The sequence below is a fragment of the Schistocerca serialis genome, chromosome 10 (assembly GCF_023864345.2).
Source record: "Schistocerca serialis cubense isolate TAMUIC-IGC-003099 chromosome 10, iqSchSeri2.2, whole genome shotgun sequence".
Lineage (NCBI taxonomy): Eukaryota > Metazoa > Arthropoda > Insecta > Orthoptera > Acrididae > Schistocerca > Schistocerca serialis.
Window position 1 is genome coordinate 92,010,615 of NC_064647.1, and position 19,459 is coordinate 92,030,073.

Sequence of the window (19,459 nt, forward strand, 5' to 3'; positions counted from 1 at the left end):
CACAATCTAATGGTTATGCCCTGTAGATTAAAACTGAAGAAACTGCAAGAAGGTGGGAATTTAAGGGGATGGGACCTGGATAAACTGAAAGAACCAGAGGTTGTACAGAGTTTCAGGGAGAGCATAAGGGAACAATTGAAAGGAATGGGGGGAAAGAAATACAGTAGAAGAAGAATGGGTAGCTCTGAGGGATGAAGTAGTGAAGGCAGCAGACGATCAAGTAGGTAAAAAGAAGAGGGTTAGTAAAAATCCTTGGGTAACAGAAGAAATATTGAATTTAATTGATGAAAGGAGAAAATATAAAAACGCAGTAAATGAAGCAGGCAAAAAGAAATACAAACGTCTCAAAACTGAGATCGACAGGAAGTGCAAAATGGCTAAGCAGGGATGGCTAGAGGACAAATGTAATGATGTAGAGGCTTATCTCACTAGGGGTAAGATATATACTGCCTTCAGGAAAATTAAAGAGACCTTTGGAGATAAGAGAAACACATGTATGAACATCAAGAGCTCAGATGGAAACCCAGTTCTAAGCAAAGAAGGGAAAGCAGAAAGGTGGAAGGAGTATATAGAGGGTCTATACAAGGGCGATGCATTTGAGGACAATATTATGGAAATGGAAGAGGATGTAGATGAAGATGAAATGGGAGATACGATACTGCGTGAAGAGTTTGACAGAGCTCTGAAGGACCTGAGTCGAAACAAGGCCCCCGGAGTAGACAACATTCCATTGGATCTACTGACGTCCTTGGGAGAGCCAGTCCTGACAAAACTCTACCATCTGGTGAACAAGATGTATGAAACAGGCGAAATACCCTCAGACTTCAAGAAGAATATAATAATTCCAATCCCAAAGAAAGCAGGTGTTGACAGATGTGAAAATTACCGAACAATCAGTTTAATAAGCCACAGCTGCAAAGTACTAACACGAATTCTTTACAGACGAATGGAAAAACTAGTAGAAGCCGACCTCGGGGAAGATCAGTTTGGATTCCGTAGAAATACTGGAACACGTGAGGCAATACTGACCTTACGACTTATCTTAGAAGAAAGATTAAGGAAAGGCCAACCTACGTTTCTAGCATTTGTAGACTTAGAGAAAGCTTTTGACAATGTTGACTGGAATACTCTCTTTCAAATTCTAAAGGTGGCAGGGGTAAAATACAGGGAGCGAAAGGCTATTTACAACTTGTACAGAAACCAGATGGCAGTTATAAGAGTTGAGGGACATGAAAGGGAAGCACTGGTTGGGAAGGGAGTAAGACAGGGTTGTAGCCTCTCCCCGATGTTATTCAATCTCTATATTGAGCAAGCAGTAAACGAAACAAAAGAAAAATTTTGAGTAGGTATTAAAATCCATGGAGAAGAAACAAAAACTTTGAGGTTCGCCGATGACATTGTAATTCTGTCAGAGACAGCAAAGGACTTGGAAGAGCAGTTGAACGGAATGGATGGTGTCTTGAAGGGAGGATATAAGATGAACATCAACAAAAGCAAAACGAGGATAATGGAATGTAGTCGAGTTAAGTCGGGATGTTGCTGAGGGTATTAGATTAGGAAATGAGACACTTAAAGTGGTAAAGGAGTTTTGCTATTTGGGGAGCAAAATAACTGATGATGGACGAAGTAGAGAGGATATAAAATGTAGACTGGCAATGGCAAGGAAAGCGTTTCTGAAGAAGAGAAATTTGTTAACATCGAGTATAGATTTAAGTGTCAGGAAGTTATTTCTGAAAGTATTCGTATGGAGTGTAGCCATGTATGGAAGTGAAACATGGACTGTAAATAGTTTGGACAAGAAGAGAATAGAAGCTTTTGAAATGTGGTGCTACAGAAGAATGGTGAAGATTAGATGGGTAGATCACATAACTAATGAGGAAGTATTGAATAGGATTGGGGAGAAGAGAAGTTTGTGGCACAACTTGACCAGAAGAAGGGATCGGTTGGTAGGACATGTTCTGAGGCATCAAGGGATCACCAATTTAGTATTGGAGGGCAGCGTGGAGGGTAAAAATCATAGGAGGAGACCAAGAGATGAATACACTAAGCAGATTCAGAAGGATGTAGGTTGCAGTAGGTACTGGGAGATGAAGAAGCTTGCACAGGATAGACTAGCATGGAGAGCTGCATCAAACCAGTCTCAGGACTGAAGACCACAACAACAACAACAACATACTCATCCTATAAAATAACGGCACACATGTGTTACAGGGTTGTCTATTCATAAGAACAAGGAGATACTTATCTTTAAGCAAGTTCTTGTGGTACAAGCTCTTCCGAAATAGTCCACGTTAGTCTCGCTGCTGGTGAAGTACAACTCCCGCTATGTACACTACTCTGGTCGCTAAGTGCTGCCTGAGACTGGGACTCTGGTTGTGACTGCGATTGTGTGCGACTACAAATGACTGGACTGTGACTGACTGGGCTCTCCAGTCGGCTGCGGCGATCTAAATACTGGCGGTCTAGAGGGCGTTGGCTGCACATTACTTGTGAGTCTGTCTTTGGCCTCACCCCTGTAAGGTGAACTTGATTCAGCGCCTATTATCGATCTTCTAGTAACCTCTTTGCCGACCGGTGTGCAGGCGACAGCTTACACCAGCACAGACATAGAATCTAACGTTTATTGTCCCACTGAGGGACCACAAACCTTACTATGTGACATAAATTTCAACTTCACACGTCGACCCACTCCTCAGAAAAAGAGGCCTTAAGAGATGGACAGACAGACGGTCCGAGAACAAATGACAAAAAAATTTTTTAATTAAAATGTAAAAATTTCTGACTTTCTCGAATAATTGTACTGTGAAACCTTGCTTCCTGGCAAATTTCGTGATTCTAGGTCACTGGGAAGTACCGTGATGAGAGTGATTATGATTATCAAATCGTCAAATGATCTTATCTTTCGGTTGCATTGACTTATAACATTACATTTAGAACACCGCCAAGTGACTATAGACCTTAGTGTTTAACATGAATTTCAACTTGAAACATCTCCCTGTCTCTGAAAAAAAAATGGGGCTTCACAGATGGAGAGACACAGTCCGTTAACAAATGACAAAAATTTTGTTTTCATGTGATATGTTTCCAAATTTACAGTTTTCGAATTTTTTTTCTTGATTGTACTGTGAAAACTTGCTTCTTGCCAAATTTCATGATTCCAGACCAAAGGAATGTATCATATAGGTTTTAATGAGTGAGTTCGCAAATATCAAGAAATGTGACATAAATGGCCATATCTTTTGACTGCACTGACAGAAGTTTCATTTCTCTTACACCGCCAAGGGACCGTAGATCTTAATATGTGACATGAATTTAAACTTTATATGTTGACCCGTTCCTGAGGAAAAAGGGTTTCAAACAGTCTGAAAGACAGGCGTACGAACAAGAAATTGATCCTGTAAGGGTTCCAAGTTGTACATACATAATGATAGCACACCTGACATGTCACTGCAATGCCACGACTTTGTTGTGCATTTGTATAATCCTAATGTGACGGAATGGTTTGAGCACCACTGCCTGGTTTCATGCACCTGAAGATGGCAATACGTGTTACTGATAGCAGGAATCCAGTAATTGTGTCAACATAGCGATCTTAGAAAATGAATTGGTATTTGCAAGAAGATTACAGTACTAGTTTATATACCTCCACCTGCACTGAACGATACTGTCACTTAACCATAAAGACATTGTTTATTTACTGTTGTTTCCACAACTGAGGTCGACGACTGAGCCCAGCACTTGGCCGTGTCTAATGGGCGGGGAGTGCACGGTATACGCCGAGACTGCAGAGTGCTGCCACAATAAATAACAGCGATCTGTGGCAAATTAGACGGCAGAGTACAGGCACAGGAGTTTCGGAACACACCGTTCAGCGCCCATTGTTCAGAGTCGAGACGACCCCTACGTGTTCGCATCTTGACGCAACAACGTCATCAGTTATGATTACGGTGGACACGGGAACATCGACACTTGACCATGGATCAATCAAAACGTGTCACCTGTTGCTATGAGTCGTCTTCTTACTGCAGGTCGATGGTCGTGTGCGGTTAGGCAGCCATCCAGGTGAACGGATATATGAAACATGGACTGCTCCACAGACGCAAACCACTGGGCTCGATATTACGCCATGAGCGACATGAGGTCATATGCTAAGAAATATTTACTGAAGCAAAAAACATGTTGAACCATAAATTTACTATCAAAATCTTTTCTTAAAGAATTTTCTTCATTTACTAGCGATTCATCAAGAACATTAACACATTTAATCACACTAGGTGAGCGTAGAAGTAGTTGCCAAGAAGTAATTGATGGAAAATGAAATTACTTTTTACAAATGTGAATTTTATTCCTAAAAGCTTTTTCAAAAACAGATTTAAAATTATAGGTAGAAATGCACCCTCGAAATATCAAGTTACAATTTTATTTAGAGGCAGAAAGAACAATATTAACAATATGATCCTTCGTGCTGAGAAACTTGCCTGCTCCCTTTCAACACGGCCGTAGTCATGAGCGCTCACAACAACATCTGAAAGAGTACTCTGGTGCAAATCTGCAACACACCAGATTACTTTAAACAAAAAAAATTTAACAACTCACGCAAACACGTAAACTATTCTGTTTTCAGTATTTTTGTTAGTCTTTGTCTATATTTTTCTTTTAGTTCTTCTATAATATTTGTATTATCTATTCCTATTTTTTGTCTGTATCCTAGATATTTATAGGCATCTGTTTTTTCCATCGCTTCTATGCAGTCGCTGTGGTTCTCCAATATGTAATCTTCTTGTTTAGTGTGTTTTCCCTTGACTATGCTATTTTTCTTACATTTGTCTGTTCCAAAAGCCATTTTTATGTCATTACTGAATACTTCTGTTATCTTTAGTAATTGGTTGAGTTGTTGATTTGATGCTGCCAGTAGTTTTAGATCATCCATGTATAGCAAAAGTGTGGTTTTGTGTGGGTATGTTCCAGTAATATTATATCCATAATTTGTATTATTTAGCATGTTGGATAGTGGGTTCAGAGCAAGGCAGAACCAGAAAGGACTTAATGAGTCTCCTTGGTATATTCCACGCTTAATCTGTATTGGCTATGATGTGATATTATTTGAATTTGTTTGAATATTAAGTGTGGTTTTCCAATTTTTCATTACTATGTTTAGGAACTGTATTAATTTAGGATCTACTTTGTATATTTCCATTATCTGTAGTAACCATGAGTGGGGTACACTATCAAAAGCTTTTTGGTAATCAATGTATGCATAGTACAGCGACCTTTGTTTAGTTTTAGCTGGATATGTCACCTCTGCATCTATTATCAGTTGCTCTGTACATCCTCGTGCTCCTTTGCAGCACCTTTTTTGTTCTTCATTTATAATTTTGTTCTGTGTTGTATGTGTCATTAATTTCTGTGTAATGACTGAAGTTAATATTTTGTATATTGTTGGTAGGCATGTTATAGGGCGATATTTTGCTGGGTTTGTGTGTCTGCTTTATCTTTAGGTTTCAGATAAGTTATTCCTTGTGTAAGTGTATCAGGGAATGTGTATGGGTCTGCAATGTAACTGTTAAATAATTTAGTTAGATGTGAATGTGTTGAGGTGAACTTCTTTAGCTAGAAATTTGATATTTTATCTTTTCCAGAGGCTTTCCAATTGTGCGTAGAATTAATTGCTTGGGTGACTTCATGTTGCAAAATTATCACTTCAGGCACTTGTGGTATCGTCTTGTATGTGTCTGTTTCTGCTTCCATGTCTGTTATGTTTGGTGGGTTGTCTATTTTAATGTGAGTCTTATCCATTGTCTGGTAAAATTTCTTTTGGTTTGTGTTGAATGTTTCGTTTTGTTTCCTTCTATTTTCACTTTTTTTGTATCTTCTAAGTCGTTTGGCCAATGCTTGTAATTTCTGCTTCTTTTCATCTAATTGTTCTATCGCTTCTTGCTGTGAGATGTTACCTAACCTTTTTCGTTTTTTGTCTGATATTTCATTTCTTATAAATTGTGTTAGCTGTCCGATGTCTTTTCTCAGTTTTTCTATTCTGATCTGTAGCCTGTGTTGCCATGCTGGTTTTGTGGGTTTCTTCTGGGTGTTGGTTGGTTCTGATCTCTGCCTAGTGTGTATATTTAGTGTAGTGAGTGCTCCTATATAAACCAGTAGTTGTAACTCTTCAATAGTTGTGTTTTCATTTATTTTGTTGTGTATGACTGTGTTGATAGTTTTTATTGTTGTTTCGACTTGTGGGTTATTTGGCGGTCTATGCAAGAATGATCTAATGTCTGTATTTGTGTCTTTGTATTCTATATGTGACAGCTGAAATTTTTCTTCTATATCTAACATATGTGTCACTTCGTGTTCTATTTGTGCTTGTTTTGGTGGCTGTCTTAAGATTTCGTTTTCCTCTGATTGTTTAATTGATGCGTGTTGTTCTTTGTTTGTTTGCTCTGGGATGTTTGAGTCCATTAATGTATTTTCTTCTTCTTCTGATTGCACATTATTTTGTTCCAGTATTTGTTGTACTTGTTGTTTGATATTTTCTGACTGGGGTATCCTGTTATTTTTGATTATTACACGGATCTGATCAGCTAGTCGTTGTTCTGTTAAAAATTTTAATTCTGGGTATCTGGTAATAAATGTTGTGTATACTTGTGATCTGTATCCAGTTGTGTTGGTTCCTAGATTTGTTGCTTGGTAATAACAGAACATGAGGTGTCGGTTAACTTCATCTGACCATCTCATCCTCTGTCTTTTTTTTCCTTCTAGGGTGGATGCAGGAAGCATATCCTGCAAAATACCTCTATTTGGATTGAAATCATTTTCCAGTTGGCTAGCAGTGTCGTTACCATTGTGGGCGGGCATAGGGTTCAAGTGTTGTCCCCGACCATGACGGCGCTTGTCCGAGGCTTCGTTAGTTCTGTTCTGAACCAACTAATCACACTAAAAGGGTTTGTTCTTATCGTCGCCTTTTACGACTGGCAGAATATACCGGAGGCCTATTCTTTTCCCGGGCCTCCACGGGGTTTATTATTATTATTATTATTATTATTATTCCACTTAATTTGGCGTTTCTTACTGACGATGTGGTAGAGTAATAATGTAACACACAAATGATTACACATAGTATAGGCAACATTTTCTCAATTGTAACGCTTTTAAACTGCAATAGAATATTAGTTCCAAGGTACATGACCTTGGAATACTTTTTCACATTTGAAAAAGCCTTACTTTTCATAAATTTGAGAAAAAGACTGAATGCCATCATTAAAGAAATGGAGTAAGAAAATTTGTTAAACTTCTCTTACAGGGCAACAAGAGCAGAAAGTCTGGAAATTATTCCAAGCTACAACTTTCTCCCATACTCCTATTGCTCTACTCACTTTCCCAGTACTTTCTCCATCCACTTTCTTTTCCAGTTGGCGTATTATCTTCCCCAGTATTTATCTTTTGTTTTAACCTTGGAGCCCACCACTCTACACATTGTCTTTTCCACTTTGCCATCTTTTTCGTCTATTTCTGACAAAAAGCTGTGTATTTTATCATCGATTTCACTTCTAAAGAATTCTAAGAGCTCCAATTTTTCTTCTTCTATTCAATTTCTCTTCTAATTCACCCAATTTATGATTTAATATGCAGGTTTACTTGTTACTATCAATATTGTTAGTTTCTTCTAATTTTGTATTCAATTTACCAGTTACCTCCTTATTTAGATTAGTAGACACTTTTCCCACGTTATCATTTAACCTTTCCCCTGAATTCATCAAAAACTGTATGATTTCTTTGTTTTGAATCTTCATATTATGAGGTTAGTGCGTAAGTTTTTGTTTTGCATGTTCGTATTTCGGCTGCTATGGATTTATTTTTCGATCGTCATTTTTTATTTGTAGTTCACTGTTGCTGACTAAGTTTACATATCGTCATTTTGTCGTCTGGAGATAGTGAGTGGAGCGATGGACGCTAGAAAATGTAGTGCCGAGTGGAGAAATCTGAACATTTCCGACATATTCTTCTGTTTGAATTCAGTAGAGGGGTGGCAGCAGCGGAGGCGGCCAGAAACATTTTCGCCGTGTATGGGGATAATGCTATTGGACAGAGCACGGGGAGAAAACGGTTTGCTCGTTTTTAGGAGGACAGTCTTGACATTACTGACTCTTTTTCCACTAGTCACTCTCCACATTCAGGAAGAAAAGTTTCTGGGGTTTATGAAGGTCGTTTAAACGCAGTAATCCACAATGATCCAAGTCAGTGGTTTCGAGGATTGGCAGATATGATGAACTGTGATTATTCCAACATCGTGTGATATTTGCATGCAATGGGGAAGTTTCAAAAATCGAATGTATGGGTACCGCACGTTCTAAGCCAAAATCACAAAAATTAGTGTGTTACCATATATGTGCATCTGTGCTTGCTTGACATCAATTGGCTCGTGAATAATACCGACCATTGCTATTCTGTATCTTTAATGGTAACAAGAAAGTGTGCCTTTGCTAACATAAGGAAAAGAAAGGAATGGCTGAGCTCAAACAAAGCACCAATTCCCCGTAATAAGACCTTCGTGCGTCCTCAAAAGATAATATGATGCGCCTGGTGGAACAGTGACGGTGTGGTGTACTAGGAATTGCTGCCCCGAGGTGTCGCCATCACGGCTGACATTTATTGCCAACAAGTGAGACGCCTTGCAGACGCAGCCCAAGAACAACGACCAAGACTGCGTGAAGAGATGCTACTCCACAATAACGCCCGCCCCCATTCTGCTAGACTGACAAGAAACAGTATACAAGAGTTGTGTTGGGAAGTCATTCCACTCCCACCTTATTCACCTTATATTACGTCCTCACATTTTCACCTTTTCCGCTCTCTGTGGAACAACCTTCAAGGAACTTCCTTTTCGGGTGAAAATCCGCTCCGAACATCGCTGGACGATTTCTTCGCCTCAAAACCACGTGATTTCTACAGTTATCCCAGCATTGTCAGATTGTTGTAAAAAATGAAGAGGAATACATTATTCACGACTTACGTCTGTGTTATGTTTATCTGTTGTGTTAATTAAGATCATGCAAAAACGCTTCGAACTTATGTACCAATAGAATATTTTATTGGCTTAATTTGTGGAAGCTGTGCACAGCACGTAAGACTCAGACTCTGGGCTTAAACAACAGCGGATCTGCAGACGTTTGACACCGGTTATCACTGTGCAGACAAATGCGACAACATCCAATAATAAAACTGTTACAATTAAACAGAAGTAGATAGGGACTGGAACGTCAAATCAAAACATCTTTCAGCAGTCTAAATTGCCAAATTGTTACTTTATTGAGCAAAAGGTTTCGGCGATTTAGTACGACATCTTCAGGGCCCCTCGCGATTGAAGTGACCATTGTCTCAAAAAACTATGAATACCAGTCATTGAGTGCTGGTCCATGTTTTGACTGGATCATATGTGGGAATCTTCCTACGAGATCAGGTGGCATGAAGATGGCGTAAAATATCGCCTAAACAGCTTGTTCAATAAAATAACAATTTGGAAATTTAGACGGCTGAAAGGTGTTTTGATTTGACATCCTTTACTGGACAGACGAAGTCCCACAACCACCTGCGAAAAGATGGACGTACAGAGAATAAATATGGTTTAGAAAAGTGTGAACAGAAACACTGGTTCTCTGTTGGACAGAAAGAAAATTCTTTGGACATGCAGAGGAAACCTATGCAGATAATACATGAAACTTTAATGTCCTTTTGAATGCAGACTCAGCTTGTACAAGACGCAGATGAAGAGAATATTTTTTTCACAGTCGTCTGGATGAACTGGAGAAGGAAACAGATGAAAATTTAATGTTACACGAAGGTACGGCTAAGATGCTGGACTTATTGGATCTCATAATGCAGTTTTTTAATAATGATAGGTACCTGATATGTGACGTGAGCAGCTGGAAGTGCCAGTGGCTAAGAAACAAACTAATAGAACAGAGCGTGAGAAAATCGAGTCGCCTGTATTCCCCTCCAAAAATTTATTGATAGAGTTCTGAGTTTTATGGATGCCTCCTACAGCACCCCTGAAAATCTTCCTAAACAATCCAATCCACACACACACACACACACACACACACACACACACACATTCTGGTAAACTTTCCGTTGGCACGTAGTTGTGAGTCGTTTTCATTGTTCTGATGTTACATCAAGCTACGACTTGACAGTATCACAAGTTTTAGCAGATAAGTTTTTCTCGTTGGTTTCGTGCCACGTAGTAAGAACAATAGCGCTCTGCGCCTGCTGTGGTCTAACAAATCTGCGAATAAAGAGGAAGGGTACCGGTGGGCGAGCATACGGAACTCGTTCCCCTCAGTTAAGAACTGCTTGTGTCAAAACACCGTCTCTTCTTGGTCGGTAGAAATGTGCGTCGCTTTATTGCATTATGAAAAGGGACTACAGTGTTATGCCTGAAGGAAAAGCCTATTATGAAGTTCAGAAGAAAATAAAACGAACAAAAGGAAGGCAGAACGCGCGACTTCTGGGACAGAAGTTAAATCAAGCCTTTTACGAGTACACTCAAAAGTTTGCACGGGTTAAGCAAATTCTGCGTTGTTTATCTTCCGCTCCGAGCACAAGTCGACGACACTGCGACAAAGAAAAGAGGGAAAGAGAATTTTTCAGGGCTGTAAAGAGCACTTAATAGCAGCACTCCACACAACAATGGCGGTCACTTCCTTCTCTGTAAAAACTTTCGAAGGGGGGGGGGGGGGGGGCGGAGGGAGGGGAAGCAGAATCGGCTTAGGCTGCTCACCGTTTCGCTTCGCCAGATGTACCGCTTCGCTTTCACGTCCCTCGTCCTCGGGCGTTGCACTATGCTATGTATCTCCATGGAACACACCTGTGGCTGGAGAACTTTTGCTTCCCATCCCCCATCCCAAACAAGGCTTGTGTAAGTAACATTTACATCTGCATGTACATGTACACTCTATAAGAAACCTCATGGCGTCTGGGAAAGGGTACTTCCTAATTTCCTTGTTCCATTTACGAATCGTGTGCCAGCAGAACCATTGTCGGTAAGCGTACGTATGTCCTCTAATTTCTCTGATTCTCTACACCTACAACCTCATCCATACCCTACAAACCACCACGAAATGTATGGCAGAGAGTACGTTCCATTATAGCAACTATTAGGGTTTCTTCCCGTTCCATTCACTTATGGAGCGCAGCAAGTGTGATTGTTTAAATGCCTCTGCGCATGCTGCAGTTAATCTGATCTCCTCAGATCAATGTGTGAGCAGTACGAAAGGGGTTGTAGTATACTCCTAGCGTCATCATTTAAAGCCAGTTCTTCAAACTTTGTTAGCAGACTTTCCCGAGTTAGTTTACGTTTATCTTGAAAAGTCTACCAGTTCAGTTTCTTCAGCACATCGTAACTCCTAGGGTCAAACAAATCTCTGACCTTTCGTACAGCCCTGCTCTGTATACTTTCTAAATCCCCTGTTAGTCCTGTTCGGAACGAGTCCCACAGACCTGGGCAATATAACTATAATGTGTCACAGCAGTGATCTGTATGCGATCTCCTTTGTAGATGATTGTACTTCCCCAGTATTCTACCAATAAACCGAAGCCTACCACTTGCTTTACCAACAGCTGAGCCTATATGATCATTCCATTTCACATCCCTACAAAATGTTGCACTCAGCATTTGCTCGTAGCCATTTTCTATGGTATACAGGTTGGTTATAACTAAACTTCCTCTGGCCGAGCCAGTGTAGACGGAATACCATTACTATTTACGGTACGGGTAGCCACCTTCACAAAATGGTGTTCAGATTGTGCGCTGCGTGATTTGCGTTGTTAGTAGTGTTGTGTGTCATGACTTGCCGTTAGGCGCCGATACTGGTGCGGCGATTTAGGATTGAAAATCAAGCATCAGTGTGCAGTACAGTTGCAGACAGCCAAGGACATGGTGAGCAAGATTTTGCTAATAAAGCTGTTTTATCCAAGCAAGAGCAATAGTGCTGATGTTCTTCGCGAGAAGGACGCATTAAAGGAATACGGAGAGGTCCTCTTTCCGCACTGCTGCTGGATAACACGATACGGAAGTTCAAATTAATTGGTGATTTGGGAGCTGCTCCAGCGAGAGACCGACGGCCAACTGTGTCACGAACTGTTGAAGAAGTTACTGGCTGAGAATGGGAGGTGCAATATGTGATCTTAGTTTCTAAAATTTTATGGCCAGAACGCTCTTCTTCAACCACAAACCACCCTCCCCCCCCCCCCCCCCCCAGCAATAAAAATCACAAGTTTCGATTTCTGGAAACTTATGATAAACAAATGAAAGTTATATTTTACAGAATATTGTTCTGCAATTCAGGTTTTTAAAACATAATTTCTTATAACCCGAATAATAGAACCACAATATTCAATTTAAACAACAGATACTATCACCTATTCCCGTAGCTGCGTCCCTTTGCTCCGTTGTTCTGCTCGATATATTTCGGCCCAAGTCACTAATCTTCCTGACTATGATGTTCTCAAGTTCTGCCAGCAGCGACATTCAAACAGTTACACTGCAGCTGCTCGGTGAAACTGTGCCCAGAATTAATTGATAAAACATTTAGAGATGAATTACAATGAAGTTGTTGCTGTCCCATTGGGATAGCGTACAATTCCGAGCTGCTAAAGAGTTATGAAAAGTAAAGGCTGCTTGGTCGTTAAGCACGAACCGATAGGTTCCGCAGTCTTTTCCTTCTAGTCACTACCGTAACGCTTCCTAGCAGTAGTATTCGAAGTGGAATTCGTAGCCAATTGTTGAAAAGGTTTCAAAAGTTTTCAGAGGATTTAATGGATCCATAAAAGCTACCCTTACCATCAGAGCATCGGTCGTCGTAAGAGTTTCCGTGATACTTTTGATTCAATGCGTCACTTTGTGAATTAAAAGGACAACGCCAGTAAAAGAACTGCAATGTGCCCAGTTTCAAGGTGCAAATTAGATAAAATAAACACCTCTTGATATCGCCAGCAACGTGGGATTGCTATGGGACAGAAAATTTGATATTAGAAAATGCAACTTTCGAAAAAATGGAAAATACAAATTTAAAATGAAAATAATTACAAATTTATAAAGAAGCATTTTTGAAGAACTGTTAAAGAGAGCACCTTCAAAGAGGGCAGTTGTGCATCCCATTTTCTTAACGTTTTAGAGGCAGTACCCAGTACCAAATAGTACTAACACGAAATAACCAGTTTAGCTCGAACTCCATAACGTGGTGCAGCTTGGCATTTTTCAGGTTAACAAATCATTTCCGGAGTTAAAAGAAGCGATAACCGAAAAAGAAAAATTCGTTAACACCAATGTGATATGGAATCCCAAGCTTTTCTTGTTATTTCTTGCTTTTCTAATTTCTCCTGATTTAACTGATGAAGTGATGATGTGTAATAACAGACAATAATTTCATCTCTAAGAAGGGTAACCATCTAGCGAAAGACAATATTCACCAAACATCCAAAAACTGTATATGTGCGAATATAAAATCACTGAAAAAGCTAAAACTGCTGTAGTCATTTGTCAACTTCTTGTTACCTTGTCTCTTATTCCTGGAAGCTCAATCAGAGCAAATGCAAGTTGTGTGACCCGTAAATGTCTGTTGGATAAATGCTGTCTATATTTTAAAGAGTCCATCATTAATCCAAGCCACAGTCCTGTCTCTTTATCATTTACTCAATCTACACTGTGTGATCAAAAGTATCTGGACACCCCCAAAAACATTGTGGTGCCACCTATTGCCAGGTACTCCATATCAGCGACCTCAGTAATCATTAGACATCGTGAGAGAGCAGAATAGGCCGCTCCGCGGAACTCACCGACTTCGAACGTACTCAGGTGACTGGATATAATTTGTATCAAACGCCTGTACGCGAGATTTCCACACTCCTAAACATCCCTAGGTCCACTGTTTACGATGTGATAATGAAGTAGGAACTTGAAGGGACACGTAGAGCACGAAAGCGTACACGCCAACCTCGTCTGCTGACTGACCGAGCCCGCCGACTGTTGAAGAGCGTCGTAATGTGTAATAGGCAGACATCTACCCAGACCATCACACAGGAATTCCAAACAGCATCAGCATCCACTGCAAGTACTATGACAATTAGGCGGGAGGTGAGAAAACTTGGATTTCATAGTCGAGTGGCTGCTCATAAGCCACACATCACGCCGGTAAATGCCAAACGACGCCTCTTTAGGTGTAAGGAGCGCAAACATTGGACGATTGAACAGTGGAAAACATTGTGTGGGGTGACGAATCACGGTACACGATGTGGTGATCCAATGGCAGGGTGTGGGCATGGCGAATACCTGGTGAACGTCATCTACCAGCGTGCATAGTGCCAACAGTAAAATTCGGAGGCTATGGTGTTATGATGTGGTCGTGTTTTTGATGGAGGGGGCTTGCAGCCCTTGTTTAGCGTGCCGCTATCACAGCACAGGCCTACATTAATGTTTTCAGTACATTGTTGCTTCTCACTGTTGAAGAGCGATTCGGAGATGGCGACAGCATCTTTCAACACGATCTAGCACCTGCTCATAACGCACGACCTGTGGCGGAGTGGTTCACGACAATAACATCACTGTAATGGACTAGACTGCACAGATTCCTGGCTTGAATCGTATAGAACACCTTTGGGATGTTTCCAAACGCCGAGTTGATGCTAGACTTCACCGACCGACATCGATGCCTCTCCTCAGTGCAGCACTGAGTGAAGAATGGGCTGCCATTCGCCAAGAAACCATCAAGCACCTGATGGAGTGTATGCCTGCGAGAGTGGAGGCAGTCATCAAGGCTAAGAATGGGCCAACAACATATTGAATTCCAGCATTACCGATGGAGGGTGCCACGAACTTGTAAGTCATTTTCAGCCAGGTGTCCGGATACTGTATATGTTTCAGGGAAAAACAGAATAAATTGTCGGCGGATTGTTCAGAGACGAACGATCGGAGACCATTGGCGTTCTTCGGTTAACTGCCTTCCAAGTAACAGTCAGAACCCCCTGGATTAACCGATCATTTTCTACTGTTCGCAATTTTATAGCGAGAATAACGCAGGTCTGTTCGGTTGCTGTTTCCGAACAACGACGCCGCCAGGGTACTCACTGGCCAGATGCTACGCAAATCATTGTGAAAAAATCCGAGGATTGGCTACAATAAGGCAATCTGTCAATAAGAATGATTGAAATTTCAATGTGCTGCAGTGTAGTGTTGTCCCGAGTTCGAGTCTCAGTCCGGCACACAGTTTTAACCTGCCAGGAAGTTTCATATCAGCGCACATTCCACTGCAGAGTGAGAATTTCATCCTGGTAGGCACAAACTGTCCATCCTCAATGTGGGCTGCCTCCATGTCACGGCTGTCATAATGTACTGAGTTCTGTAATTTGAAAATTGTTAAAGTAATGTCGTACATTTGGGAAACCTTTCCACTAATCCTCTCACTGTAAGACAGGAGCTTCTAAATAACGACACAGACCCCAAATCTACAGAGCAGCAGTCCCGTATTTACTAACTAAGCCACCAAACATGGTAGCCAATAACAATTAATCACACACTATTTGATCAACAGTATCGGGACATCTATTAGTGGACATTGATAATGGATGTGTCCACCCTTCCCTTCATGACGGCTTGAACTCTGCTAGGACAACTGCCAATGAGGCGTCTGAATGTCTCTGGTAGCCCTTTCTTCCTCAAGAGCAGCGACGACATAAGGTGGTGAGGTTTGACGCTGGGGTATGGAGCGAAGCCGACGATCTAAGTCATCCCAAAGGTGTTCCATTGGGTTAAGGTTGGGACGTTGGACTGCCCAGCCCGTTTCAGGAACGTTATTGTCCACAAACCACTTCATCACAGATGCAGCTTTATGTCACTGTCATTCAGAAACAAACTGGTGACAGGTAACGCTCACCAGGCCTGAACTCTTGCAACGGATTTCCACAGGGTATAGGTTGAATCACCATCCACATCATTCTTTTCCAGTCATTCACTATCCAGTAGTGCCGCTCTTTACATCATCTCAAGTGTCGCTTAGCAATGATTACAGAATTGTGTATCTTATAAGGAGCTGCTCGATCATTGCACGAAGGCTATTCCGAAAGTAACGAACGATCTGTCGCGAAATGGAAACCACAGTGAAAATCCGATTATGTTTTGCACAGGCGTGTTAGGCAGTGTCTCTAGTATGCCCGTCGATCGCGTTATGTCGTTCTTTTTAATTCTGAGCACACAGGGAGCACACCAGATACCTAGAACAATAGTGTCTCCCGCCAAGTACGATGGCCTGGTGAGAAATTTCGCCTGAAGCTATGCAGCCAACATTACATAGCTGTCGTGCGTTTTCTTCTTCAAGAGAATTCTCAGCCGTATTCTGCAGGGGCGATGAAGATGCTCCTGCATCGTTTTCAATTGGAAATGTTTGATTAGCCACAATGCAGCCCGTAATTTTCTCTCTCTGAGTTTCATCTCTGCTCACATCAACCGTTGGCTATCAAGACAACATTTTGGCACAGACGACGAGCTGTAGGCCGGCGTGGAGAACTGGCGGAAAGCACTGGTTGCTGCCTTCTATAATGAGGGTATTGGAAGGTTGGTACAACGCTACGACAAACGTCTAAGTCAGATCGGCGACTATGGAGATAAGTAGCTGGAAGTTGTAGCTAACTGTTGCAAATAAAACAGATTTTAATTTTCACTGTGGTTTCCATTTCGCGTCCTATCGTTCCCTACTTTCCGAACAGCCCTCATAATTCACGCTTTTTAATTCCCCACGCACAGTCAGTGTGCTACCTAGATGCCTGGTAGCATTTTTGGAACTCACGAGTGATTCATTGAGCTGATTCCACCCTTCGCAATACTCGATGGTCACTGTCCGTCAGTACATCACTCCGCCCTGCTCCTGATTAAGCTGAGGTTGAATCTTCGCATTTCCAGTTCATAGTCACAACACCAACAGTCGGCTTGGGCAGCTTTAGAAGGGTTGAAGCGACCCTGGTGGATTTGTTATCCAGGTGACAGCCAACAAGTAGTCCACCTGAGAAGTCACTGAGCTCTGAGAATGAAAACATGATCCCACTAGCCTGTACTATTTTTCTTATTTGTGTGATCGGCCAGTTTCAGCCGTGGGTCATTTTCAAGCACGTATCTTATGCTTTCAGCATCATTTTCCATTGTACTGAAGCCTCCTGAAGGTCCCAGTCTGATGTTATTGCTTGTCTACTGACAACACAACACTCACTGCCTTCTTTACGCTGGTGCGTCTGTCTCTCGTTACATCCGGCGGTCAATTGTGCATCATGTAGGGGTGTACAGATACTCTTGATGAAATAACGTACACCTACAGTACTATACTTGTGAGTCACTTATTTCTATCAAAAAAACTCATGTAAGTTGCGATAATGAACTTGGTAGATTCTGAGTTACAAAACCAGAAAAGTCCCAATTAGGTTTGAAACTTGAAACGAAAGTACCATTTGAAAATAAAACGAGCGGCTGTTGCTTTGTCTGCGATATAACGGTTGCCACCGTATGGATCACAAAACTACGACTACAGAGAAATGTGGTGGTGCTTATGTCTTCCGATGTCTTGCTCTCACCCATAGTAAGCGGTGACGCCTCGCCTAACTGGGTAGGGTTGGTGACACTGCAGCAAGCGGCGAGCCCGGGGGTTCCCCGGCCCACACCCGCGCTGCCGCCACTCCGACCGGAGATCGCGCCGCCATCGATCTCCGCGCAGGAAATTGGAGCGTCCGAACGGGAAGTGGCTGGAGGCTCCAGGCTGGAAGCTCCAGGCCGGAGCGGCCGCGACAACGCCGCTCTTCACAGGCCGTCCTTAACAGTCTTAGAGTAATGGTGCGCTGCGCGGCTCGCATTCAAATGACTCTGCCCACGCTCCTACTGCCGCTCGGCTTCTGCAAAGTTCCGATAAAAGATGGGGAAAAAGAAAGAGAGAGAGAGAGAGAGAGACGGAAGGAAAATTAGAAGTGTTCACTCAACAATGAGTATATATCCTTCCTACGACTGGTCACACTAAGCAGTGGTAATAAAATGTTCCTCAGAAATACAATGATAATAATAAACATGTTGTCGAAACTGAAAATTTGTGCACGACCATGGAACATTCAGGTTCTCTACGTAAAGTAATGATACTGAATATTGTATAAAATTAATTTGACATACGGATGTATGTCAAGACATATTTTTGATAGAACCACTAGTAGGTCATTTGTACTATGGTGATGCACCAGAGTTCTCTGACTGCTCTACACTTTTTACTTACATTTCGTGTTACCACTCAGCTGGTAAAACTATTGTACGTGATGAGATTCTTCAGGTTCTTCCCGCACATTATTCAGTTTCTCCCAGCATATTTTTTGTAAACCGGCTCTACAAGAGGTAAATTCCATTCAGTTCAACAACAACAATTGAAGAAATTTATTCCAACAACTACAGCCAGGCGAAAATTGGTTTTAAGTTAACTAGCTGCATAGTAGTTAATAGTAGTATTAGACAAGGTGATTATTTGAGCTCACTACTTTTTAATATAGTCGTTGACGACGTGTTAAAGAAGGTATTGGCTGGTAGTGGCTATGGAGGGAGGGATGAAGAAACGCTCACGATGCAGTTCCGTTAGCTACAGGAATTATATATGCAGCCAAAACCCTAAATATGATCAAATCCACACAAAAAAACCATATGTATGAGGATATTTAGACGAAACTGGAAATGGATGGAGAAATCATTCATCAGGTAATGACATTTAAGTGTCTTGACACTGAACAGTCCAGCAGTGGAAACGTCGAAATGGACGTGAGAGAACAAGTAGCAGAAGCAAAGTGGCAGGGTGTTTCAAAGCTACTATTTTGGGAAACAAGGTTATAGCGAAAGATACACAGGCAGAAATATACACAACAACAGTGAGACCAATTATGACGTACACAGCTGAGACAAGACCAGAAAGATAAAAAACAAAGAGACTTTTGGAAACCGTGGAAATGAAAATTCTACGAAGGATTACAGGAAGAACACATCCGAGGAAAAGAAGGAGCGACAATTTTATGATGGCCAAGGGGTACTGAAAGAAATAGGCTTTAGCCTAGGAAGGAAGTGAAAAGAAGAAGAAGATATATGTTGACTGAACAGTCCACAGATGTGCTGCTGACCTGTACTGTACAGCAGACACTTTGGACATTATAGATTGGCAGCACAACTGTGGACTGTCCAGTCAACAAAAACTATTGCTATAGTTAACTTTGGGAAGCGTAAATAACAAGTTCCTCATTTGGCAACTCAAGATTTCCAGTAAAATTAGATGGCTCTTATACCAAGCTAAGCTAATAGTCGCCATTTTTCATGACAAGGTATGATCAGATCTTAAAGTTTTGTATTATTAGAAAGAAATATTATAAAAAATGGAAATTTAGAAAAAATTATAAAGAGTCACCTTAC

The 19,459-nt window shown here is 41.3% G+C and overlaps 1 protein-coding gene across 1 annotated transcript in view; it reads left to right on the forward strand.

The window, feature by feature from the left end:
* Positions 1 to 17,992, forward strand: part of LOC126424566 (salivary glue protein Sgs-3-like) — a 65,826-nt gene extending 47,834 nt beyond the window's left edge. The window contains exon 3 of the mRNA XM_050087310.1: positions 17,644 to 17,992. Coding sequence (XP_049943267.1) covers positions 17,644 to 17,992 — 349 coding nt within the window. The remainder of the gene's footprint in view (positions 1 to 17,643) is intronic.
* The last annotated feature ends 1,467 nt before the right edge of the window (positions 17,993 to 19,459 follow it).